Here is a 27619-nt window from a genome sequence, read left to right on the forward strand (position 1 = left end):
AGTTGCCTTCCCTCCCACGCCCCGCGGAACACCGTTCTAATTGCTCCTCCCTCCCCGCCGCGGGCAACCAATCAGAGGAGGGCCTGTCGCAAGCGGGTGAAGCCCCACCCCCCGCGCCCTGCGCGCTACGAGAAACCATCGCCTCGAGGAGGATGTAGCGAGCGCGGCTGACAACCCAGCAGAACGCACCGCGGAGAGCGCAGGAGCCGCGGCTGCGGACGGGATGGCGGTGGCGAGCGTGGAGGAGGAGCGGCCGCCGGCTCTGCGGCAGGAACCGGCGAGCTCGGCGCTGCTGGTGGCCGCCGGGCTGCTGCTGCTGCTGCTGGGGCTGTGGTGGCTGCTGGGCCGCCGCCGGGCGCTGCAAGGGCTGCCGCCGGGCCCCAAGCCTTGGCCGCTGGTGGGCAACTTTGCCTACGCCCTGGTGCCCAACCTGCTGGGCTTCAAGCGGCTGATGAGCGTCATCACCACGGGCCTGGTGCCCAGGGGCATGGAGATCTCCACTTCTACCACCTCCCGGCCCATGTCGGCGCACCTGATCCTCACCAGCCTGGGCAAGACCTACGGCAGCGTCTTCAGCCTCTTCGTGGGCAGCCGACCCCTCATCGTCCTCAGCGACTTCGAGGCCGTGCACGACGCCCTGGTCAACCAGGCCGAGGTCTTCAGCGACCGGCCCAGCATGCCGATCGTGGCCATCATCACCAAGAAAAAAGGTGCCGGGGCGGGGGGCGTTCTGGGGGCGCCTCTGCCGACTCTCCAGGGGCCGGCTGCATCCGACCCTAGGTCGCGAAGCCGAGCCGCAGTTTCCCCGGGAGGCCGCGCCGCGCAGGGATCGCCGCTTTGGTAGTGCGGGCAACTGAGAGCCTTGCGGCGCCTGGAAGACTTAAATTCTTTCTGGCAGGAGCTTTCCTGCGCTATTCTGGCCGATGCCAGAATAAATGGGTTAGTCTTCGAGGTGCCACAAGACTCCGCTGTTGTTTCTTGCTGCAGTCGAGGAACACGGATGTTGTGATGATGGAGGCAGGGCGGGAGTTGCCATTTCTGCTGAATTGGAGACGTTCTGAGAACAAGAAACTGTTGGTCTAACTGCAGAATATTTCACATACATGGGCTTAGGCTGCAGTCCTCAACACACTTTCTGGAGGTGTCAGCCCCACTGAACATGGTTCATGCTTACTTGCATAGAATTACATTGCATGGAATTTTTACAATATCCTTGCAAGGTAGGCTGACCTTATCATTGGGTGTGTGGGGAGGAGGCAGTGAGATAAAAGCAGCTTGCCTAAGTCCCTGTAGCAGGGTTTTTTAAAAGCAAATTTTTCAACTGCACAAATGCCCTGTCTGACACCCCGCCCCACACATTATCACCAACACTAGTAGCACCTTGATCAGATACAAAAGAGGGCAGAGCTCCTGCAGCTTTAAGGTAGTGAAGAGGAAATTTCACCAGATGCTGCATGCATACAAATGACACCTGCTGAAATTCCCTTTTCTGTACAATTGTTAAAGAGACAGGAGGTCTGTCTTCCTTTCAATATGGTCACCCGAGAATAGAGTGACCCTTGAGTAGTTCTATCTCTTTTATTAGAGGAAGACTCTTTCATTAACGATGGAGGCCAAATAATGCTGCTGCTGGCTGTATAAAAGTTTGTGTAAAAATTGGCACAGGTGGAAAGCTGCAGAGAGGTGTAGCCGATTTTATACGCAAATTATATGTAGCCCTCAGGCTCCCATATAGCTACTGCAAAGGGAAACCAAAACTGAGGTATAATATAGAATCATAGAATAGCAGAGTTGGAAGGGGCCTACAAGGCCATCGAGTCCAACCCCCTGCTCAATGCAGGAATCCACCCTAAAGCATCCCTGACAGATGCTTGTCCAGCTGCCTCTTGAATGCCTCTAGTGTGGGAAAGCCTACAACCTCCCTAGGTAACTGATTCCATTGCCGTACTGCTCTAACAGTCAGGAAGTTTTTCCTGATGTCCAGCTGGAATCTGGCTTCCTTTAACTTGAGCCCATTATTCCGTGTCCTGCACTCTGGGAGGATCGAGAAGAGATCCTGGCCCTCCTCTGTGTGACAACCTTTTAAGTATTTGAAGAGTGCTATCATGTCTCCCCTCAATCTTCTCTTCTCCAGGCTAAACATGCCCAGTTCTTTCAGTCTCTCTTCATAGGGCTTTGTTTCCAGACCCCTGATCATCCTGGTTGCCCTCCTCTGAACACGCTTCATCTTGTCTGCGTCCTTCTTGAATTGTGGAGCCCAGAACTGGACGCAATACTCTAGATGAGGCCTAACCAGGGCCGAATAGAGAGGAACCAGTACCTCACGTGATTTGGAAGCTATACTTCTATTAATGCAGCCCAAAATAGCATTGGCCTTTCTTGCAGCCATATCGCACTGTTGGCTCATATTCAGCTTGCAATCTACAACAATTCCAAGATACTTCTCGTTTGTAGAATTGCTGAGCCAAGTATCCCCCATCTTGTAACTGTGCATTTGGTTTCTATTTCCTAAATGTAGAACTTGGCATTTATCCATATTAAATTTCATTCTGTTGTTTTCAGCCCAGCACTCCAGCCTATCAAGATCACTTTGAAGTTTGTTTCTGTCTTCCAGGGTATTAGCTTAGGGTGACCATATGAAAAGGAGGACAGGGCTTCTGTATCTTTAACAGTTGCATAGAAAAGGGAATTTCAGCAGGTGTCATTTGTATATATGGAGAACCTGGTGAAATTCCCTCTTCATCACAACAGTTAAAGGTACAGGAGCTATACTAGAGTGACCAGATTTAAAAGAGGGCAGGGCACCTGCAGCTTTAACTGTTGTGATGAAGAGGAAATTTCACCAGGTTCTCCATATACACAATTGACACCTGCTGAAATTCCCTTTTCTATACAACTGTTAAAGATACAGGAGCCCTGTCCTCCTTTTCATATGGTCAACCTATATTAGCTATCCCACCCAATTTTGTGTCATCTGCAAATTTGATAAGCATTCCCTGCACCTCCTCGTCCAAATCATTAATAAAAATGTTGAAGAGCACTGGGCCCAGGACTGAGCCCTGCGGTACCCCACTCGTTGCCTATCCCCAGTTTGAGAAGGTTCCATTGATAAGTACTCTTTGAGTCTGATTCTGCAGCCAACTGTGAATCCACCTAATAGTTGTTCCATCTAGCCCACTTTTAGCTAGTTTGTTAATCAGAATGTCATGTGGTACTTTGTCAAAAGCTCTGCTGAAGTCAAGATATATGACGTCCACAGCATTCCCACGGTCCACAAGGGAGGTTACCTTATCAAAAAATGAGATCAAATTTGTCTGACAGGACTTGTTCTTGACAAATCCATGTTGGCTTCTAGTGATCACCGCATTGATTTCAAGGTGTTTACAGATTGACTTCTTTATAATCTGCTCCAGTATTTTCCCAGGGATGGATGTCAGACTGACTGGTCTGTAGTTCCCAGGTTCTTCCTTTTTGCTCTTTTTGAAGATAGGGACAATGTTAGCCCTCCTCCAGTCGTCCGGCACCTCACCCGTCTTCCATGGTTTTGCAAAGATAATAGACAAAGGTTCTGAGAATTCTTCAGCTAGCTCCTTCATTACTCTAGGATGCAGTTCATCGGGCCCTGGAGATTTGAACTCATTCAAGGAAATTAGGTGTTCTTTGACCGTTTGTTTATCAATCTCAAACTGTAATCCTGCCCCCTCAACTTCTGCTTCACTTTTTCCAGGGGGGTCATAGACCCACTTTTGGGAGAAGACTGAGGCAAAGTAGGAATTGAGCACTTCAGCCTTTTCTTTGTCATCTGTTATCAATTTGCCATCCTCATTAAGCAGTTGAACCACCATTTCTTTCCTCTGTCTTTTACTACTCACATATCTGAAGAAAGCCTTTTTATTGCTTTTAGCATCCCTCGCTAATCTCAGCTCATTCTGAGCTTTAGCCTTCCTGACGCCATTTCGGCACTTTTCTGCCACTTGTCTGTACTCTTCTTTTGTAGCCTGGCCTTCCTTCCACTTCCTATATGTATCCCTTTTTGTTTTCAGGTCATCTCTAAGCTCTTTGTGGAGCCACATTGGTTTCCTCTGTTGTCGTCGATCTTTTCTCCTTGTTGGAATTGTTTGTAACTGTGCCTTTAAAATTTCCTTTTTTAAATACTCACACCCATCCTGCACTCCTGTTCTCATTAGGCTCATTTGCCCTGGGACCTTACTTATCATAGTTCTGAGTTTATTAAAATCAGCTTTCCTAAAATCCAGAGTACGTGTATGGCTACACTTAACTTTTGTCTCCATAATCAAGAATTCAAGTATGATGTGGTCACTTTCCCCCAGAGTTCCCGTAACTGCCACTTTATTCACTAAGTAATCCCTATTGGTCAATATCAAGTCAAGGATTGCCGATCCTCTCGTTTCTTCCTCCACTTTCTGTAGGAGAAAGTTATCACCCACACATGTCAGGAATTTCTTGGAAGGGCCGCTTTTGGCAGTATTGGTCTCCCAACAGATATCAGGGTAATTGAAGTCCCCCATCACTACTACATCACACGTCCTTGAAACACTGGCAATTTGTTTCTCAAAAGTTTCATCCTCGTCTTCTCCTTGATTGGGTGGTTGGTAGTAGACTCCGATTATCATGTTCTTTTTATTCCTTGCCCCATTTATTTTAATCCAGATGCTCTCGATGGGGCTCCCAGTCTGATCCGCCTGTATTTCTGTGCATGGATAGGTATTTTTAACATATAGTGCAACTCCACCTCCCTTTCTATTTGTTCTGTTCTTTTTGAACAAGTTATATCCTTCAATTGCTATATTCCAGTCATGGGAGTCATCCCACCAAGTTCCAGTTATACCTATCAAGCCGTATTTGCCTTCATGTAATGAGAGTTCAAGTTTGTTCTATTTGTTTCCCATGCTCTGGGCATTAGTATATAGACATCGAAGACCATGTGTTTTATAGTCTGGCTTTGTTCCTACATTGTTGCGGACACTATTTTGGGGCACTATTGGAGCTGTTCTCTGTACTGTGGTGCCTTGGCCTTCATCCCTTGTTGCCTCGAGGTTTACGTCTCCCGCCCCTGTAAGATTCAGTTGGACAGTACAGCAACACTGAGTAAGAAGATGGATGAAAATGATAAGAAGGCGGATAAAAGGATGGGGGTGCTCGCAGACAAGATCGCTCAGAATGATAAAGCTATAAAGATGCTAGATGCTGAAGTAAAATTAGTGGAGAAAAGGCAGGATGCCTTTGAAAAAGGCTGTGAGGTGAAATTCCAGGAACAAGAATTAAAGCTGATTCAATTGCAAGATCAGGACCGACGTTTCAACGTACGTATTAAATACTTTGTTGAAGAACCAGCAGAGGATATGAGAAAAATAATACTGAAATGGTTCAATGATATGATGCCTGATCTGGATATAAAAGACTGTGACCTGGAGAGGATCCACAGAGTGGGGGGAGCAAATTACAGAGGAACCAAGGACATTCTTGTGAAATTTGGCAGTTATTATAAAAAGGAGCAAGTGATGAAGAAATTGAGGTCCATGGCCATGATAAAATATAAAGACAAAGCAGTGCAAGTATTCAACGATCTTTGTCAGCAAACACTCCAATGGAGACGCAGCGTTAAGCAAATAACTGAAACGTTAACAAGAAACGCAATAAAATATGCTTGGGGTTACCCTATTTTCTTAAAGTTTTCATATGGTGGGAGTCACCACAGAGTAACCTCTTTGGATCAAGGCATGGAGTTGCTGAAGAGTCTAGGTTTATCTAAGGAAGCAAATCTTGGAGCTGAAGCTGGAAACAGAGCTGAAGCGGGGGCGTCTGGGATGGGGTAAAATGTTAAATGGTTATGAGATAATAATACATAAAAGCTGTTAAGTATAGAGATCTTGCCGCTCAGGTGGAGCTCCGCCTCCCCCCCTCCCCTAAGGTAGCTAATGGCCGGAGTGGTAGACTCACGGGGATATGGGGGGGGGAAGGTAGTGGGGGGGATGGGAGATTGGGGGGGTTAATAGGGTGGGAGGGAGGGAGTTGAAGGGGGTTTAGGGTTTGTGTTTTTTGTTGTGTATGTTTATGAGTTGCAGAGCACACGGGATCGGAAGAAAAATCAAAAGGGTAAATATGAATAAAAAAATTAAAGTATCAGCGCTTAATGTTAAAGGTCTGGGGGCAGTCGTGAAAAGGAGGAGAATAGAACAAATGTTAAAGAAAGAAAGATCTGATATAATTATGATGCAAGAAACACACCAAAAACTTGACGGCGTAAATGAAATACGGACAAAGTGGTCAGTTTATTATGAAAAGTCATTGGGGACATCAAAAAAAAATGGAGTTGCAATTTTGATTTTTTAAAAAAGTGGATTTATATTGAAAACTATAAAAAAGGATGATAATGGTAGATATCTTATGATAAAGGGACAAATTGAAAGTGAACAATATACATTAGTTAATGTTTATGCTCCCAATGAGAGACATAGAGAGTTTTTTATGGAATTATTTAAAGAAATAGAGGAGTTTAGGGAGGGGCATCTTATTTTAGCTGGGGACTTTAATATGGTAATGGATAATAGAGTGGAGTTTACTGAATGGGTCGAATCCGGGCTTCTCTTACTACTCCTCAGTTCATCATACATACTCTAGAATAGATTATATATTGGTTTCAAAAGAGTTTGCAAGTAAGGTATGTAAAATGGTAATGGGGGTAATAAAAGTAACAGACCATGCATTGCTAAGTTTAGAGTTTATAGTTAGAAAGAATTATAAAGAAGCGTTTAGGTGGAAATTAAACACAAAACTTTTGAAGTATAATAAAGTGGTAGAAAAAATGCAAAGAGAACTGACAGAGACTTGGGAAATTAATGAGAAGGGAGGAACATCAAGGGCAGTAGTTTGGGATACCATGAAGGCAGTAACAAGAGGGATATGTATTAGAGAAATGTGTAATTTAAGGAGGCAACAAATAGCAGAGCAGGAACAATTGGAGGAAGAGATTAAGAAATTGGAGAAAGATTATTGGCAATCTAAAAATAAATATAAATTAGTAGAAATACAAGCAAAGAAAAAGCAATTAGAAAATTTAAATTTAGAGGAAGTTCAGAAAAATTTAATATATATGAAAAGGGAGTATTTTGAAAATAGCAACAGAAATTCTAGGTTGCTTGCCAGGCTCACACAAAAGGAAAAAGCCAGGAATGGGATAGGAATATTGAAGGATAAACAAGGGAATTATTGTTATACAATGAAGGGTAAAATAAAAAAAATTCAAGAATTTTATCAAGAATTGTATAAGGGAAAGGATACTCAAAAACAGAAGTTGGAAGCTTATATAGAAAAGTATATAAAGAAGGGAATAAAAATAGAACATAAAGAGTTAATGAAAAAGGTAATAACTCAAAGAGAAGTAGAAGAAGTAATTGAGAATCTGAAAGTGGGTAAATCACCGGGGGTAGATGGTTTAGGCTCAGAATATTTTAAGTTTTTTTTTAAAAAAAATTAGTACCAAAATTATTGAAGTTGTATAACTCCATATTGGAAGGAGAAAGAACACCAGAATCATGGAAACATTCATTAATAATTTTAATACCAAAACCAGATAAAGATTTGACTGTCCCTGATTCATATAGACCTATTTCATTAATAAACCAAGATGCTAAGATTTTTTCAACTATTTTAGCAAGGCGGTTGAATAAATTTATAGAGGAATATATAGGGGAGGATCAATGTGGATTTGTAGCAAGTAGGCAGATGCCTAATTTAGTGGGAAGGGTTCTAAATGTAATACAGGTGATAAATAAGTCTAGGGATAAGCGGGAATTCTGGCATTGGATATTTTCAAGGCTTTTGACTGTTTGAGCTGGCAAGAACCGGGAGGATGGATGAGAAAACTACCTGGGCCCCAAAGTTCTTCAGTTTCCTTCCCAGAGCTTCAAAGTCTGAAATGATTTCTTCGTAGCTCTGCTTGGCGACGTCATTTGTTCCCACATGAATGAGAAGAAAGGGGTATGTGTCCGTGGACTTTATGAGCTTCGGTAACCCTTCAGTCACATCTCTAATCTGTGCTCCAGGGAGACAGCACACCTGGCGAGTCCATGGTGTAAAGGAAACTGGACCCAGCCAAGCTGGCCTTTCACTGGATTTTGCACAGATCCCCAGAATAACACACACAGCTCTCCAATTAGAGGGTTAGGCCCGATTTATTAATCAGGAAAAAGGCAAGGCAATACAGGATTAGCGTACTAAAAATTTGATACATAAAGATACATTGAACCCCAACATCAGCAAACTAATACATAGTTTCACTAACATACGTTACCCAGCCAAGACCTCCGCCAGCTCAGAACAAAAGGCCCAGCATTTTGTATCCCTTTATAGTAACTAAACTACTCTTTCTCCCCCTACCCTCCGGTTCCCCTACCCCCCCCCCCCCGGTGAGGTATTTCACACTTCTCTTGGATGTTAATTTCTCAAGGACACTCGGCCTGGACAAAGCGGAGCCAGGAGGTGCCCAACACCCACGGGCAGCTGGCGATTATCTGTCTCTTCCTAAAATCAACGACAGGACATTTTACATTTCTTTTTAAAAACAGCAATTCTATGTATGACTTAACCCCTTCCTTACACCTTCCCCCTTAAGATGGCCTTTCTAGAAAAGGCCATCTCCGCTAAAATTACTTGGTTTTTACCCCCCCTTTCGTCTGGCGCCCTAGTGGGGCCCCAGTCTGATTCCCTCCCAGCACCCCCTCTTCCCCTCGGCTGAAGCTTCGAGACAATCCATCCACCACCACATTCTCTTTGCCTTTAATATGGGAAATGGTAAAATCAAAGTCTTGGAGAGCCAGACTCCAGCGTAGCAGCTTTTGGTTGGTGTTTTTTACTCTCGCTAACCAGCAGAGAGGCGAGTGGTCCGTTTGAAGTTGAAAGGGCCTCCCCCACAAATAGGGTCTCAACTTGCTCACAGCCCACACTATAGCCAAACATTCCTTTTCAATTGTGGCCAACGCTCTTTCCCGAGGTAACAGTTTCTTACTAACAAAGGCTACGGGTTGCGGCAGCCCCCCCTCACCTTCCTGCAACAAGACTGCCCCCAGCCCTGCCTCGGAAGCATTGGTCTGCACTATGAAGGGGCAATCAAAGTCAGGGGCCCGCAGCACCGGGGCTTGCCTAAGTCGATCCTTCAGCCCATCAAAGGCCCTCTGACACCCCTCCGTCCAGCGCACCCGAACTGGCTGCCTTTTCTGGCACAGCTCCGTTAGGGGAGCGGCCAGCTGGCTAAAGTTAGGGACAAACCTTCGGTAATAGCCGGCCAATCCGAGAAAAGACTGAACTTGCCTCTTGGTTTGGGGTACAGGCCATTGTCGGATAGCCTCTACCTTGGCCTCCATAGGCTTCAACGCTCCCTGCCCCACTTTATGACCCAAGTAGGTCACTTCCCCTCTCCCGAACTGGCACTTGGAAGCTTTCACGGTCAAGCCAGCTTCCCGCAGCTGCCCCAATACCTGCCTTAAATGTTCTAAGTGCTGTTCCCACGTGTCACTAAACACGGCCACATCATCCAAGTAAACACACGAAAAAGCCCCCAGACCGTCCAGAACCCGGTCCATAAGTTTTTGAAAGCAACTCTGGGCTGACAAAAGCCCGAAGGGCAGAACCGTGAACTGGTAATGCCCCTGAGGGGTAGAAAAGGCTGACTTCTCGGCTGCATCCCTATCCAATGGCACCTGCCAATATCCCTTGGTTAGATCTAAGGTAGAAATAAACTTCGCCTTCCCTAGTGTCTCAATCAAGTCATCCATGCGCGGCATCGGGTAAGCTTCCACCGTGGTCACGCTGTTCAACTTTCTAAAGTCCACGCAGAAATGTATGGATCCGTCCTTTTTAGCCACGAGCATGAGAGGGGAAGACCATGGGCTCTGGCTTTTTTTAATTACGCCCATGGCCAGCATTTCCTCAACTTCCTTATTCACCACCTCCAGTTGCTTCCCGTTTAACCGGTGAGGAGGGGATTGAATAGGAGGATGGTTCCCGGTGTTAACCGAATGGGTAGCAAGCGACGTCTGCCCTGGCAGTCCCGAGAACAACTCCTTAAATTCCCTCAAACATCCTCTCAGCTGTTTTTTCTGCCACTCACTCAGTTCCTCGGGCAGACCTCTCTGGGGAGCTCATTCCACAACCGGGGTGCCACAGCGGAGAAAGCCCTCCTCCTAGTAGCCACCTGCCTCACTTCCTTTGGCAGGGGCTCACGGAGAAGGGCCCCTGTAGATGATCTTAAGGTCCGGGCAGGTACATATGGGAGGAGGCGTTCCTTCAAATAACCTGGCCCCAAACCGTTTAGGGCTTTAAATGTCAATACCAGCACTTTGAATTGGGCCCGGACCTGGACTGGCAGCCAATGAAGCTGGAAAAGGACTGGCGTAACGTGATCTCGCCAGCCAGTCTCTGTTAGTAAACGAGCTGCCCTGTTTTGTACCAGCTGAAGCTTCCGGACCGTTTTCAAAGGCAGCCCCACGTATAACGCATTGCAGTAATCCAAACGAGAGGTTATCAGAGCATGGATAACTGTAGCTAGGCTATCTCTGTCCAGATAAGGGCATAGTTGGTATATCAACCTAAGCTGATAAAAGTTGCTCTTTGCCACTGAGTTTACCTGTGCCTCAAGTGACAGTTCTGGATCCAAGAGCACCCCCAAACTACGGAGCCGATCCTTTAGGGAGAGTGCAACCCCATCCAGGACAGGGCAAACATCACCTCGCCGGACAGATGAACCACCCGCTAACAGTACCTCCGTCTTGTCTGGATTGAGTCTCAGTTTGTTAGCCCTCATCCAGTCCATTACCATGCCCAGGCACTGGTTCAGAACAGTCACTGCCTCACCTGGGTTTGATGAAAAGGAAAGGTAGAGCTAGGTATCATCCGCATATTGATGACATCTCAGTCCATATCTCCGGATAACCTCATGTATATGTTAAACATGTATATGTTCATGTATATGTTAAACAGCATAGGGGATAAAATAGAGCCCTGCGGAAACCCCATGGCTTAGGAGCCACGGCACAGAGCAATAATCCCCCAGCACCACCTTCTGGAATTGGCCATCCAAGTAGGAGCGGAACCACTGCAACGCAGTACCTCCAACTCCCAGCTCAGACAACCTATCCAGAAGGGTTAGGTCTGACGCGTATTTATCACTGGACAAAATCTGCTATTTAAACAGACTATCAGTGATAGCAGAGTAACAACGGTCTTAACTATGAAACTAGCAGAAGCCTCAATAAATTGTAAGGCAGAGAATTTAGGTTTGTAGTGTACAAAAATAAATACTTTACTGGCAGTTCATTATGGCATAAACAATGTACAAAAATACTCACACATGATCAGATAGAAATACATCAGACAGCAGTCTTCACAGGAACAGAGTGATTATTTAAGCTGGTTACAGAGATATCAAACACTCCTTATATACACTTTACTGTACAACTGATGCAACACATAATTGGCACTCATAGAAAACTTCACACTATGTCACAGTCCAATTATACAATTAAGCACATCTGCAAATTTGACCTTTCCAGTAATTGTCTCTTGCTGACTCAAGACTTTTATCTGGGTTTTGCAGATCAGTCCAGAAATATGGAAAAAGAAAAAATCTGAATCCTGTTCCAGGATCTCAACAAGGTCGATGGTATCGAAGGCCGCTGAGAGGTCCAGGAGAACCAACAGGGTCGCACTCCCCCTGTTTCTCTCCCGACAAAGGTCATCCCACAGGGCGACCAAGGCAGTTTCCGTTCCAAAACCAGGCCTGAAACTCGATTGAAATGGATCTAGATAATCCGTTTCATTCAAGAGTGCCTGGAGTTGTCCTGCAACCACCCGCTCAAGCACCTTGCCCAGGAAAGGGATATTAGCCACCGGCCTGTAGTTGTTAACATCCTCCGGGTCCAGATTAGGCTTCTTCAGGAGTGGTCTAATTACCACCTCTTTTAAAGAGGCCGGCACCACTCCCTCTCTCAAGGAGGCATTTACAACCTCCTGGACCCAGCCAGAATTGCCTTTGCTTTGTCCTGTCCTCTCTGAAGGTACACAACTATATGAGTATGCCTTAAGGGAAAATAAGATTTTTGGTTGGGTTTGTGTGTGTGTGTGTGTGGTTTTGTGGGGTGTGTGTGTGTTTCTCTTTATGTTTTTCTTTGTTTTTTCCCCCCTCTTATTTTTTTCCCCTTAGAGGCCTCCCCCTTGACCTCCCCTGCCGAACTCCCCGTTTGCTCTTCCTGTTTGCTCGCTCTCTGGAAACTGGCTAACTTTTCTAGCTTCTACTTGAGCTGGGCCAGCTGCTCTTCCCTGCTTCTGCTCAGCTCCAAGTCAGGAAACAGAATGAGGTCACTGGGAGGCCAACAACAATCAACAGCAATCAAGTCACTGATTGCTGAGTACAGAGTACAATCAGCAATCAGGCCACACCCCCTTCAGGTCCTGCAGCAACTCTCCACACGGACCCTTTTCACTCAGCACTCAGGAGCACATGGCAAGCACACGGCCTCTTTGAATTGGCAGCCTCCTGGATTTCCTTGAGGCTTCTCTTCTTCCCCTTTCCTTGGTCTCCTCTTCCCCTACACTCCCCCTGTCAAACTCCTGTTTGCTCTTCCTGTTCGCTCGCTCTCTGGGAACTGGCTAACTTTTCTAGCTTCTACTTGAGCTGGGCCAGCTACTCTTCCCTGCTTCTGCTCAGCTCCAAGTCAGGAAACCGAAATGACTGATGACTGATTAGGGATACATTTGTTCTGAAATAATTTTATTTAAAGGTTGTACGTGTTTTGTTCTTATTCAGTTTTTTTTTTTAAAAAAAGGTTATTTTCACATGTGACACTGTGCTTGTTTTAGCAGCATCCTTAGAAGTTTAAAATAGCTGGAGAGAAGCACTGGATAACTGGGCCATCTCCCAGTTCTTACCAAAGAATTAACTTGGGCTTGTCAGAATTGCTTGCATTGCATATCTTATGCAGTTTTTCAAACATGCTGCATATTACACTGGTTAGCACAAGAGTTTTCATTTTAACAGTCTTCTGATTCCCTCGACCCTTCCCCCAAGTTTGACAAGATGTAGCTGGAATCTGGAAGTGGCTCAGAAACCAAGAGAATTTACTCCTCCTCTGCTTTCTCGTCCGTTATCTGCCTTGCCTGCCTCTGTCCTTGGCGTTTCCTTGATATTTTTTTTTTGCAAAACTTCCACGTTGGCAAATCAACATTGTGCAACACTTTTGCATGTCAAAACTTCCTGGCAAAAGATTATAATTTTATAGAATGCAATTAAATCTTGGCTGTGTAGTTCCAAAGACAGCTGTTCTGCCTATTCATGGAACATTTGTTGCACAGCATAGCACCTTCCAGGGATTTATACATAGAGCAACAAAATTTAGAGTAGCCCTCCTTTGTTACTTATACAATGCTGTAATATGGGGGTAAATATTTGTCTTTTAATCGGGGACCCATTCCTTCTGTCACCAGTACCCTGACACAACAGGGATTATATGAAAGTATTTTGCTTTGTAATGAAACTTGCTTCCACATAACTAACACATGTACTATGTGGAAGCAATTTCTACTTTTTAAAAAGCAACATACTTATATGACCACAAATATACAAACAATAAAACTATTAAAACTTGAGAGTAATCTGGATAACAGCACTTTTGCCGTTAGTTCAAAACTTGGCCCTGTTCAGAAGACACCTTAAGCTACAGCTTTAACCACGGGGAATAAGGCTTTTTGCCTTATTCACTGTGTTTAAAGCCATGGTTTAAGGTGTCTTCTTAGCAGGGCCATCACTAACTCCTCAGAATTTTTATACAGAACAGCAGCTCAACCTTATTAGGCTTAATAACTTAAAATAGTTACCATCAATAAATGTTTGACACAAATATTCAATCACTGGTAATAAATAAGAATAATAATTGTGAAAATGTGCAAATCCCCCCATGCACATTTTTATGCTTTAGCCTGAGGGGAAATGCACATTTTCAGCAGGTGTTTTTTGTTTTTTAATTTTACATATTTTTCTATGGATAAATTTGCTTAAAATTCCAGAAACTATTTTTTTCAAAAAACCACAATCTGCGAATCTGCAGATTCCATGTGACTTGGGAAAAGCCGGTCCACTGCAGAATTATGTATTTGATTTATATTGTTTTGTTGTACTAATGTTGTTCCCTGCCTCGATCCAAAGGGAGAGGTGGGTAATAAATAAATAAACATATTATTTCTTATTTATAGAAATATGAACTCATTTGATTCTGTTGTGGATTTGTCCAACCTCTCTAGTTCCCAGTGCCTGGCAATATACCAGAGTGGCTTCAAATGCCAAGTTGGTACGGCTCTAGGATGTTGACAAGGTGCTCGGACAGGTTTGTGCAACCACCTCCATATTGGATCCTTGCCTCTCTTGGCTAATAAAAGCTAGCAGGGATGGAACAGCCGGCTGGGCCAAGGAAGTAATTAATGCCTCTCTGTGAGAGGGAGTGGTCCAGGCCGTCTGAAAGAGGCGGCAGTGAGAAACTTTCTTTGAACCCAGAAAATCTTAGCAACTATAGGCCAGTGGTAAATGTTCCATTCCTGGGCAAGGTCCGTGAGCGGGTGGTTGCGGCCCAGCTCCAGACACTCTTGGATGAGACTGATTATCTGGATCCATTTCAGTCGGGTTTCAGGCACGGAAACAGCCTTGGTTGCCCTGCATGATTACCTATGTTGGGAGAAAGACAGAGGGAGTGTGACTCTGTTGATTCTCCTCGACCTCTCAGCAGCTTTTGATACCATCGACCATGGTATCCTTCTGGGACGACTCGCTGAGCTGGGAGTGGGAGGTACTGCTCTGCAGTGGTTCCGCTCCTACTTGGCGGGTCGGCTCCAGAAGGTGGTGCTTGGGGAACATTGCTTGGCCCTGTGGACTCTCCAGTATGGGGTTCCGCAGGGGTCAGTCTTGTCCCCCGTGCTGTTTAACACGTACATGAAACTGTTGGGTGCAGTCATCCGGAGTTTTGCAGTGCATTGTCATCAGTACGCTGATGACACACAGCTCTACTTCTCCTTTTCATCTTCATCAGGTGAGACTGTGGATGTGCTGAACCTGTGCCTGGCTGCGACAATGGACTGGATGAGGGCTAATAAACTGAAACTCAATCCAGAGAAGACTGAGATGCTGCTGGTGGGTGGTTCTTCTGGCCAGATGGTGGGTGTTTGACCTGTTCTGGATGGGGTTGTACTCCCCCTGAAGGAGCAGGTTTGTAGCTTGGGGTTTCTCCTAGAACCATCTCTGTCACTTGAGGCCCAGGTGGCCTAGGTGGCACAGAGTGCCTTTTACCAACTCCATTTGGTGGCCCAGCTATTTATTTATTTATTTATTTATACCGCCCAATAGCCGAAGCTCTCTGGGCGGTTCACAAAAATTAAAACCACAGTAAAACACCCAAAAGGTTAAAACACAATTACAAAATACAATATAAAAAGCGCAACCAGGATAAAACCACACAGCAAAGTTGATATAAGATTAAAATACAGAGTTAAAACAGTAAAATTTAAATTTAAGTTAAAATTAAGTGTTAAAATACTGAGTGAATAAAAAGGTCTTCAGCTGGCGACGAAAGCAGTACAGTGTAGGCGCCAGGCGGACCTCTCTGGGGAGCTCGTTCCACAACCGGGGTGCCACAGCGGAGAAAGCCCTCCTCCTAGTAGCCACCTGCCTCACTTCCTTTGGCAGGGGCTCACGGAGAAGGGCCCCTGTAGATGATCTTAAGGTCCGGGTAGGTACATATGGGAGGAGGCGTTCCATCAGATAACCTGGCCCCAAACTGTTTAGGGCTTTAAATGTCAATACCAGCACTTTGAATTGGGCCCGGACCTGGACTGGCAGCCAATGAAGTTGTAAAAGGACTGGCGTAATGTGATCTCGCCGGCCAGTCCCTGTTAATAACCTTGCTGCCCTGTTTTGCACCAGTTGAAGTTTCCGGACCGTTTTCAAAGGCAGCTATGCCCCTATCTGGACAGGGATAACCTACTTCAGTTGTCCATGCTCTGGTAAACTCCAAATTAGATTACTGGAATGCCCTCTATGTGGGGCTGTCTTTGAAGACAGTTCAGAAGCTGCAGCTTGTGCAAAATGCAGTGGCCAGATTGATAACTGGAACCAGAAGGTTCGAACATATAACACTATTGGCTGTCTATATGTTTCCGAGCCCAATTCAAGGTGCTGGTTCTAACCTATAAAGCCTTACATGGCTTGGGACCACCACACCTGACGGAACGCCTCTCCCGACATGAACCTACCCATACACTGCGCTCAACATCTAAGGTCCTCTTCCAAGTGCCTACTCTGAGGGAAGCATGGTGGTGGTCCCCCAATTATGGAATGACCTCCCCGATGAGGCTCACCTGGCGCCAACATTGTTATCTTTTCGGCACCAGGTCAACACCTTTCTCTTCTCCCAGACATTTAACAGCATTTAACAACATATACTAGGTTTGTTTGTTCTTTAATGGACCCCAGAACTGTTGTTGTTTAAAATGGATTCTGTTTTATACTGTTGTTTTTATATTTTTGATGGTTTTAAATTCTGTATACTTTTTAATGTTCACTGTTTTTAACTTTTGTAAACCGCCCAGAGAGCTTTGGCTATGGGGTGCGGTATATAAATAAAATAAATAAATAAAATAAATAAATGTGGTTGTGTTGTGGACGAAAGAGTGAGCGCCAAAGATTTGTGCTTCCTGTTCCCTCTGTAAAATCATCATGTCCGAAGTTGCTCTCCATAGCTGAGATTTGGGGTAGGGGGATGGTCTACGCAGGATTTCCGGTGGTTAAATGGCCAAATGACTCTTACTAAGAAGACGAATCACTTCGTTTCTGATCCAAACATTTTCCTTCCCTTTTGTTCAGGTGTGGTGTTTGCACCGTACGGCCCAGTATGGAGAAAACAGCGGAAGTTCTCCCATTCGACTCTCCGTCACTTCGGATTAGGGAAGCACAGCCTGGAACCAAAGATTATTGAAGAATTCCAGTACGTGAAAGGCGAGATCCTGAAGCATGGAAGGGCGGCGTTCAACCCCTTCCCCATTATTGGCAATGCTGTCGCCAACGTCATCTGCTCGATGGCCTTGGGCAGACGTTTCAACTACAGTGATGTGGGCTTTAAGACCTTGCTAAGCCTCATGTCGCGGGCTCTGGAGATCTGCTTGAACAGCCGCATCATTCTGGTCAACATCTGCCCTTGGCTGTACTACCTCCCATTCGGGCCGTTCCGAGAACTCCGGCAGATCGAGCTGGACATCACGACTTTCCTGAAGAAAATCATCGCGCAGCACAGGGAGAGCCTGGATGCCCAGAATCCTCAGGACTTCATTGATATGTACCTCCTTCATGCAGACGAGGAGAAAAAGACCAACAGCGAGAGCAGCTTTGACGAAGACTACCTGTTCTTTATTATCGCGGAACTTTTTATCGCGGGCACAGATACGACGTCCAACACGCTACTCTGGAGCCTCCTTTACATGTCGCTTCACCCGGAAGAACAAAGTAAATGGCACCCTTTCTTGTCCACATGTTCTCCTGTGGCTAGTCCTTATGGGATTTGTTGGGGGAAGCTTTTCACAGGGTTGGCATGGCTGGGCGCTTGCTATGGCCCTTGCTTTAGCAGGGGGTTACTGCCAGCCCCGGGAGTCCCTTGGCCCTGCTGCTACTGCTGCTGGTTCTTGCTGTCGCTTCCTGCTCATCTCAGAAAGTGAACAGCCACAGGAGCAAGGAAATGAACAGCAACTTCTGCTCTAAGTGGGTGTGTAGGTTGAGAGAGGGCAAGTGAATGAGCAGCGGCAAGGAGGAGGCAGTTTGAGTCAGGGTATCTCACCCAAGGGCCTTCTAAAGCCTGCAGACGGCCCTCATTTTCTTCATGTACTTGTTTGCCATGGAACTCCTGTGCTTTGTAGAGGATTCTGGGGCATGTTCTAAGACGCAAACTGAGTTCATACAGGACACTGACAAGGCCTCTTTTGCTTTGCTGTTGTCTCGCGTGATCCAAGATTGCATCATGAAACAGTGAACCTGTTCAGACGACACACTAACCAACAGTGGTTAAGCATTTTGAGCTAAGTATTATGTCTTAGCATGTCATCTGAACCATTCCTAACCATGGTGGCTACATAACCACAGTTTAAACATGCTCACTAATCATTTGCTGCAAAAGGATTAGTGGCCTAACCATGGCTTAGTGGTTAGGCCCATTAAGAACATAGGGAGCTGGCTTATGTGTACAGTTTTGGTTACCCCACCTAAAAAAATAATAATTGTAGAGCTGGACATATTGCAGAAAAGGGCAGCTAACCTGATTGAGGGGCTGGAGCAACTCCCCGATGAGGAAAGGTTGTGGCAGCTGGGATTTTTTAGCTTGGAACAAAGGGGAGTAAGGGGAAATATGGTAGAGGTGTACAAAATTATGCGTGGTGTGGAAAAATTGAATAGAGAGGGTTCCCCGCCTCTAATAATACATGTCATGAAGCTGATTGGTGGAAGCTTCAGGACAATTAAAAGGAAGTACTTCTTCACACAGCACATAGTTAAACTATGGCATTCACTACCACAAGATGTAATGATGGCCACCAATTTGGATGGCTTTAAAAGGGGGTTGGATAAATTCCTGGAGGAAAAGGCTGTCATGTCCTGCATGTGGGAGGACAGCTGGTTGGCCACTGGGTGAATAGAAGGCTGGACTAGATGGACCTTGGTCTGATCCATCACAGCACTTCTTATGAAAATTGGCTTGTCTTATTTCTGAGTCAAATTGATGTGGAACGTGGGTTGCTCGCCCATCTAATGCAAACATGCTCCTGCTTTTACTTGGAAGGTATAATTTATACTTTGCAAGAAGCGAGGCAAGCATATTAGGGAGAAGTTGCTGACAGAATTTGTGTTTCTATGTTTAATACATTCCTCCTCTTCTGCCACACCACTAAATTCTCCAAAAATCCAGATTTTGCACCTGGAACCAGTTGGGGAAGTTTTTTAGGGCACAATCCTATACATGTTTAGACAGAAAAAAAGTCCTACAACTCTCAGCATTCCCCAGTCAGCATGCATAGGATTATGGCCTTAGTAAATTTATGTAGGTGTACTTTTCATGAGTTATTCTGGTTACAGAATCTGATGTTTTTCATTGCAGGATTTGTTGCTTTATGAAGCGGAAACTCATACTTCCTTATCCTTAGTGTTAAGAAATAGTGTTATGGGTACACTGAACATTTTGAGCTTTTCTACACAAGGCATTCAATAGGCACTTGTGATTCCTTACTCATGGTTGTTTACAGGTTCTTTAGACGATGTCATGATCCTCCAATTTTGCTTCCGTTTTTTAAGAGCACTTTGCCAGTTATTTTTAAGGATGGGGAAAATGGGGTATTATTTCTGAAAGTGAAAGGAAAAGTATTTTTCTACTTGTGGAATTGCAATGTTCTACTGTAGCACAGCGCCACTTAGAGGTTATGTAACAGAAAAGCAGGAAAGGAAAAACTCTGTGTGTAGAGCTGGGATCTCAACGAAAGTGAATGTAGATAGAGCGATTAAGAGCCTTGTGTAGAAAAATTCTTTAAACTAGCTATGCCAATGTAGTATATCTTAAAGTTTATTAAATAAATATCATCGCGGGGGCTGCTTGGAGGCCGCCAATACAGTGCCATCTGGCAGACCTGGGGGGCAGGGAAGTTGGGGGGAGGGGGAGCAGGTGTCCCCCTCTCCCCGGGGTTTTTGTCAGCCTTGGGCCGCCCGCCCAGCTCGCATGAGTTTAGGCTGGGGCCTGGGCTCGCAACAGGTGAGCGGCCTCCCACCCAGCCACCAAGGGCCCTGGCCGTGCCTTGCTCATGCTCTGGACCATGGCGCTGCCCCCTTTGTGTGGGGGGGGGGGGAGCGAAGAGGCAGAAAGGGGGTTAGGATTACTTGGAAAGCCCGGAGGAGTCGGGCGAGGGGCTTAGCAACCTGTATCAGCTGACATTACACATTGCAATCTGTATCAGCTGAAGCCTTTACAGAAACATACCTTAGCGTTTTATATATATAGATATGTCAACTATGATTTCATTATCTTTCTTCCATAGCCTCTTTTGGGTTTTAACCCCCATTTATTTTATTACTTATTTACAAGATTTTGGAGTGGTGAACAACAAACAAAATAGCCCTTCCCAGCATAGTCAGTAGTCAGGACTCTGGGAGGTGAAGTCCAAAACACCTTCTGCCTACTCCTGCTCCAAAGTGCATACTTGTGATGTATATTGCAATGGATATGTTGATATGCTGTTAGCAAAACAATACAGCTGTTGGCAATTTAGGATATTTCTTGGTTTTCCCATTGATGTGGTTATGGACTGTACTGACCAACAATGACGTTTTGTATTTGACCTGAAAAACTAATTACAGAGAGGTTTTAAAATCAAAAAGAGGGAAGACCTGCATTTCCTGTTGGAAAAAAATATGCTGGAAATATGAGATGAAACCTGAATAGTGTATTCTGTATGCCCCAATAGGAAAAAGATTGATGGCAGTGAATATACATCTGAGCTAAGGGTGCCAGATGTTCCTGGCAGGGATGCTGTGCTTTTAAGAGCTGTGTGACTGGCAGAAATACAACAGTCCAGTCACTACATCCCCTTAGTCTGAAAAGCATGGAGTAAAAATGGAAAGAGAAAAGCCACTGCAAAGCTACTTCTTGTACACAACATGATGTGGAACTGAAATTTGCAGAGGAGCTGGAATGAGGTCAACTATAAAGCAAGAAGGAGGTTTCAATGCCTAGAGTACAGTTGGTGTTTTCCCCTCCTTGCAGTAGTAGTAGATGATTATTTTTGTGTGTGTGTTTCCAGAAAAGAGGGAACTACATGTGAGATGGGTGGTGGTGGTGATGTGATTAGGTGAATATGGGGATCTGATTAGTCCACACGCGTTGCCATTTTAGGGCCTCATCATTCCAGCAGAGGTCAAAACTTTCCCCAAAGTAGTAAAATAATACCCCTAACCACAAAAACCTTGTAACTTTACAGCAGTCAAGGAATTCTAATCATATCTAATTAGAAGAGAGTCCCATCTATTTTCATGTAACTTGCTTTCAAAGAAGTATTTTTAAGATTGCTGCCTTCAAATTTGGAATTTAGCCACTGGAGGGCAGCATTACCCATTTAATTCGTCATTAATTTGTCAAAGGAGCGCAATCTTTCTTTGCGTCCTAACCCCTACGGTGCAGGTAATGTCAGCATGGAAACACAGTTTTAATGTAACTAGATTTGCATAAAGTCATTTTTCCAAAAGCAGCTTTCCTTGTAGCTTAAATAAAAATATCTGATAGAAGTTCAATTTGTAGGTTTCACAGCGGACAAGGACAAATTCAACAGAAGAGGAGAATCTGGAATGACATGCCTAGCCAGTCTCCCTGGGCCTATAGCATGAAGAACCTCTGTATTCCCCATATCCATTATTCTAGTTCACTGCTTACAGCTGCAGATGCGTCTGCAGCCCATCTCTCCTCCAATGCTCATCTTCTTCTCCTCTCTTGTTTGGCATAGAGAAAGTTCAAGAAGAAATCGAATTGGTGATTGGATGTGATCGGCCTCCATCCCTCGCTGACAAGGCACGGATGCCCTTCACAGAAGCGACCATTATGGAAGTTCAACGGATGACGGTGGTGGTGCCTCTTTGCATTCCCCGGATGGCCTCAGAGACAACGGGTAAGTCTTGTGATGGGCCCCAGTTATCCATGCAGTGCTTTCCTTTTAGTACGGTTCCATTTAGTTGGGAGCCAATTCTCAGATGGGAGAGAGACAAGGAAAGCTGACCGTTGAACCATGTGGGCTTCTGCTTATGGTGCTTCTTCTCAAAGTTCCAAAGCGGACACTCTCTCCACCCGTTTGTAGTGAGGTCTGAACTCTTCAGATGAACTTGGGCTTGCAGGCTTCATTGCAGGTGAGATGTGTGAATCCTGCTTCATACATTTTTAGCAGACAGGGGTGCAGGACCTCTGGGGTCTCCCATAAGCTCATGCCCCCTTCCCCTGGCCTCGACCCCTTTTCCCCAGCCTCCCATCTAGTGGTTTTGTGCAATTTTTAAAAACTCATTTTAAAAGGTTGAAATACCTTCCCTAAGGCCTAGTTCCTGGCAGTAAGAACTTTTAAGCTAGAATATACATAAGAAGAGCCATGTTGGACCAGACCAAGGATCCATCTAGTCCAACATGCTGTTCACACGGTGACCAGCTAGCTATTGACCAAGAACCCACAAGCAGGAGATAGGTGTAACAGCACCCTCCTACCCATGTTCCCCAGCAACTGGTATATAGAGGCTTTCTGCCTCTGATAATGGAGGTAGCACATAGCCATCAAGACTAGTAACCATTGATAGCCTTCTCCTCCAGGAATTGATCCAACCCCCTTTTAAAGCCGTCTAAACTGGTGGCTGTCACTACATTCTGTGGTAGCAAATTCCATTGTTTGACTATGCGCTGTGTGAAGAAGTGCTTCCTTTTATCTGTCCTGAATCTCCCATCAATCAGCTTCATGAGATGATCCCAGGTTCTAGTATTATGGGAGAGGGAGAAAAATGTCTCCTTATCCATATTCTGCACACCATGCATCATTTCATACACCTCTATCATGCCTCCCCTTAGCCTCCTTTTTCCAAGCTAAACAATTCCACCTGTCGTAACCTTCCCTTATAGGGGAGATGCTCCAGCCCCTTGATTGTTTTAGTTGCCCTTTTCTGCACTGGTGTTTTGGCCCTGCCTCCTCTTGCATTTTGCCCCACCCCTTTCACCTTCAGCCCCGCCCACCACAGGAAAGTGCCCCTGAGAGCATCTTCATAATTGAATTTGGCCAGTGGGCTGAAAGAAATTCCCCAGCCCAGAACAAGAGAAACATAGGAAGCTTTCTCATATAGACTCAGATTTTGGTCTATCAAACATAGTCTTGTCTGCACTGATTGGCAGCCACTTTCCAGGGTCTGAGGCAGGAGTCTTGGGAAGTTTTGCAGACAAATCGTCCATTATCTGCTCTTTTTCCTGCTTCAAAGAGCAATAGCAGGGCTCAAACAGGGATGAAGAATGGACTGTGATCAGGCTTGAGCGTTTGGATTTGTCAGTATCTCTCGGGAGCTTGCATTTTTGTTGATAAGTTGTTAATGAGTTACTTTTGCAACTGGTCAAATTTTGAGCTGCAGCGAACTGTAGCTTAGACTTGGCAGTGTGGCTTCATGGGGCTTGTGCCACTTCTGAAGTGGATGGCCTCCTTTAGCTGTAGTTGAAGTTAGAAGCCACTGTGTTTACACAGTACTGTGATCTCTCCAGTGCTAAAAAAGCTTTGTCAGTATTCTTTTCTTCTTCTTCTGTGCTCATGTGTGAGTACTTTACCTGTCTCTCTCCCTAATAAAAGCTACAACAAATTTAAATCACAACTAGTCATTCATAAATGTGCATTCTCACAATACCACAACTGATCCCCACACAAATGTGTTGCGGACAAAATAAATAAATAATTCAAACCTCCTAGTGGAGGCTGGTGGCTCCGATGTCAGTGAGACAGTGAATCGGTTCTGGGCTTCAGTCAATACTTTAAAAGAGTTCTTTAGAGCTCTGACTGGTTCTGACTAAAACCTGGAGCGGATTTACTGCTCCACCGACATTGGCACTTTTATGTCCCTGTGATTTCAGTGGACGAGAGCGAAACAATGTTTTAACTGGTGCTATTTTCATGTTTTTAGTTTCAGATTGTGGTTTTATTTGGGTTTTTTTCTCCTCAGTAATGTCTGTGTTCTGATGCAAGCCGCCTTTGTGGGTGGGGAGTTTGCCCTGAAAGATGGTACTTAAATCTTTGAAATCAATAAATAAGTCAATAATATATGTGGGTAAAATCTTTTGATAGGTATAATAGTATTTATTAATGTGGTTAACACTCTGTTCCTTTTTTTCCTTTTTTGAAGTGCTCCAGGGTTACACTATTCCAAAGGGCAGTGTAATCATTCCTAATTTGTGGTCCGTGCACAGAGATCCCAAGATATGGGAGAGACCAGACGATTTCTACCCAGCAAGGTTTCTGGATGAAAATGGCCAGCTCCTCAAAAAAGAGACATTTATTCCTTTTGGAATTGGTAATTTAACCCTATTTTGAGTGTATATGATGAGGACAGGCGTATAGTCATGATGGGCTAGGAGGAGCTTTTCCACATGACGCATTTATCATGCACTCGACATTTCCCCTACATTACAGGTTCTTTAGATGACACCATGGCCCTCCAGTTTTGCTTTTGTGTCTAAGCAGTACTTTTAACAAGTTTTTTTTTAGAGCAGGGAAAATGTGGCATTTAAATGTGAAAGTGAAAGAAAGCATGATTTTTTCTTGTGTATTTTCCCTCTTCTGCTATACCAGAGTGCCATCTAGAGGTTATGTAGCAGAAAAGCAGGAAAGGAAACACTCCTTGTGTAGTCCTCAGATCTCAATGCTGTGACAAAACTGAAAGTAGATAAACAGCTGATTAACAGGTAGAAAAGCTGGAGATCTTTAAAACTACGTGCATTAGGTAGTGTACATTTGGAGGCGAAAAGGGCCAGAATGAATGTTGTTTATTTCTGTCTTGCTTCTTCCCTGACCTGGTGCCCTCTAGATGTGTTGGACTGCAACTCCCATTATTCCTAAGCAACCTATTAGATTTAATTGATCACTGTTTGGAACTATAAATTGCAGGTTGAACCACATCGGGACCTAGTGGGGCAAAAGAGTTGAAAGCCCACCTACCTCCAAGTTAAAGTCCTGATCTGAATCAGGACCCCTTCACTTACTCTAGAGTAAATAGAAAAAAGTTGCCTCTGCTTTGGATCTTTCAAGTAAGCTATGCTTTGGGTCTCATTGAGTTTATAAAAGCTTGGTTTTGATAGGGCCCTTTATGAACTTGATAGCATTTCTTTAAAACTGGATTCTAAGGCAGAGTATTAATATTTATTTAAATTATGATGCTTTTTGCTTTCATTCTCAGGAAAACGGGTGTGCATGGGAGAGCAACTGGCCAAGATGGAGCTGTTCCTGATGTTTGTGAGCCTTCTGCAAAGTTTCACCTTCCTGTATCCCGAAGACTCAAAGAAGCCATCAATGGAAGGAAGATTTGGCCTGACTTTAGCTCCATTTCCATTCAACATAATTGCCTTAAAGAGATGAAGGAACCTTGGACAGGAATGCTGCATGACGTTTGCATTACTCTAATGAAATTCAGGGCTTTATATTCAAATGCACTTCACTAACAAATTCACCAACCCTGAGCAAGGGTGGGGAAATCTGTGTGTGTCCCCCCCTCACACACACACAGGGTACCAAAAGCTCATAAAGCACTTTTCCCTTAGCCTGGGGACTCTTCCTTTAGATGCATTGAAACTCTTAACGGTAGGAAACAAAACAGAGTTTCTACTCCTTGGAGTTGCAGAGCAACGAGTGGCAATTGTGGTGCAGAAACTCTTAACAGAACTGTCATGCATCAAGCGACTTTTTATATTAAAAACAAAGGGGGGAGAACTTTAACATTAATTTATACATGATGACAGTAGATGAAAAACAACAATAAAAAGCAGTGGTGTATTTGGATATCTCTTTTCTATGAGAATCCTGACATCCTTTTGAAAGGACGCATTGAGGGCACATACAGAAATATCTTAAAAACATGATTCTCTGTGGTTTTTCCTCCTCCTGGGTGAGTCCAACTTTCACCCACCTTCACTGTGAAAAGAGCAGTCTTGCACACCACTGATTCAAGCGCTGATTCAGTCCTCAGGCTTGCCTCGCTCCCATGCTTCAGGCAGGCTGATGGCTTCTTTTTAAAACAGATAATAATTAAGCATTGCATGTACATTTGTTCAATTAAATGTACATTTCATCCCCTTCAACAATAATAGAAAAACAGAATCACTTTTCTAAAATGTGGAAAACCTGCTCCAGGGGAGATGGGTTAGTGAGGTCACTGGCTTCAGACAATCAGCACTGTGCACAGCTGGTTTCTGCTTCAACCATGCAGAACCTGTTTCTCCGGAGCCTTGATCTGGATGAGAAGATCAAAATGTGGTGAGTGTACTTCCACGGCTCAAATTATATGCATCTGTATGTACCCTGGGATTTGCCTCATGGTAGCTCTATTATTGCTAAAACTGGATACTTTGGGGAGGAGCAAACTCTTATTTTCTGTGGTTAGTTCTCCTTAGGACTTGCCTATATTCTGAGTTTACTGCAGATCAGTGCTGAGCTGAACCTGATTTCACCAGCAATTGACTTGCAGCATCTGTACTAAAAATATCTGAGGATCAGTGTAAGGGCCGAGCAGTGTTTACAGGTTCAAATTATACTGCTTCAAGCAGTTTGGTAAACCTTTGCACCCTTAACTGTAAACAATACAAAATATATAGGAAGGCAAAATCGTTTCTAATTGCCCCTGCCCCCCAAATACTTGCTCATGTTGCTGTATGCGGGAGGAACTCTTATCCTAATAGCATCCCTTTCCTTTCTTCCTCCAAACTTCCTGGGAATAACGAAGGTACAAACAATAGATGCATGTATTCGTGTTAGCTAGGAACCTCCATTGATGGTTTTTGTTAGCATATTTGCAGCACAAATTTAGGCAGTTGCATATTGTTTCATTGTGGTGACGGTGCTCACCTGAAAGATGAGGAACTTTAATACTGGCCATCTAGGAAGATGTCTAGCGAGTCACAGTTGCCCCTGCACACATACCATGCACACATCTCCAGGGATGGGGAACCATACTGCCAATGCCTAGGGCTGGCCTTTTTGGCAGGGGAGAACCCACTTTGATGTAAATACAGAGTTCAATTCTAATTCATTGCTGTTGAAAGGAAGCAGTGATGTGATCCAAAAGTGGTACAAGCCTCTGAATTAGTAGCGTGCAGGTAAGATTGCAGGGTGGATATACTTTAAAGGTAAGCAGGTGACATGAACTTCTTGGGCAGGAATCTAGAAGATTATTCATCTTCAGTGGAAAAGTGGTAACTGCACTGCTCACTTTCAGCTTAGAACAGCCAGACTTAAGGGGCAAACATGCATTGCAAAGCTGGCCATTGACCTGATTCATTGTATGGCATGTCAGCCCTCCTGTAATAAAGTAGCATTTTAATGAAGCACTTTATATTTTAATCAGGATCCAAAGATCTGTATTTCTATATTTTAGTGGGTGGTAAGCGCCCCACTAACGATTATGTATATGTAGCTTGCCTACATCCTGCTGATGTTTACCATGCCTGCATTATCTTTTCTTTTTCAAAATGAATGCCTTGTTTAGAATTTTAGTAGGGAGGATTGTTAATACTGTTAGGAACTAGCGTTTGAGAGTTGCTGACTCTTTTTAAAAGGTGCCTCTATTTCTACAGACATCCTGAGATCTTTTTCTCAGTGTGAATCTCTTTGTCTAAATAAAGCTTTTTTTATTTTAAAAGCGTTACTGTCTGGAAGCCAATTTTATTTTACAACAATTTTACTGCAAGGATATATTGTAATTGGAACTGAATTTGCAATGATGAAGGCTGTACTCCTTCCTATGCCATGTCAGCATGACCCAACACAGCAG

The 27619-nt window shown here is 44.5% G+C and overlaps 1 protein-coding gene across 1 annotated transcript; it reads left to right on the forward strand.

Annotated features, from left to right (window-relative positions):
• Positions 1-223: 223 nt before the first annotated feature.
• On the forward strand, positions 224-27489 carry LOC134404975 (cytochrome P450 2U1). The gene is made up of 5 exons (XM_063136028.1): positions 224-710; positions 16922-17557; positions 21580-21741; positions 23984-24151; positions 25034-27489. Exons 1-5 carry the CDS (start codon positions 224-226, stop codon positions 25210-25212), a joined length of 1632 nt encoding a protein of 543 aa, XP_062992098.1. The 3' UTR covers positions 25213-27489.
• The last annotated feature ends 130 nt before the right edge of the window (positions 27490-27619 follow it).

This window comes from Elgaria multicarinata, chromosome 10 (assembly GCF_023053635.1).
Source record: "Elgaria multicarinata webbii isolate HBS135686 ecotype San Diego chromosome 10, rElgMul1.1.pri, whole genome shotgun sequence".
Taxonomy (NCBI): Eukaryota; Metazoa; Chordata; class Lepidosauria; order Squamata; family Anguidae; genus Elgaria; species Elgaria multicarinata.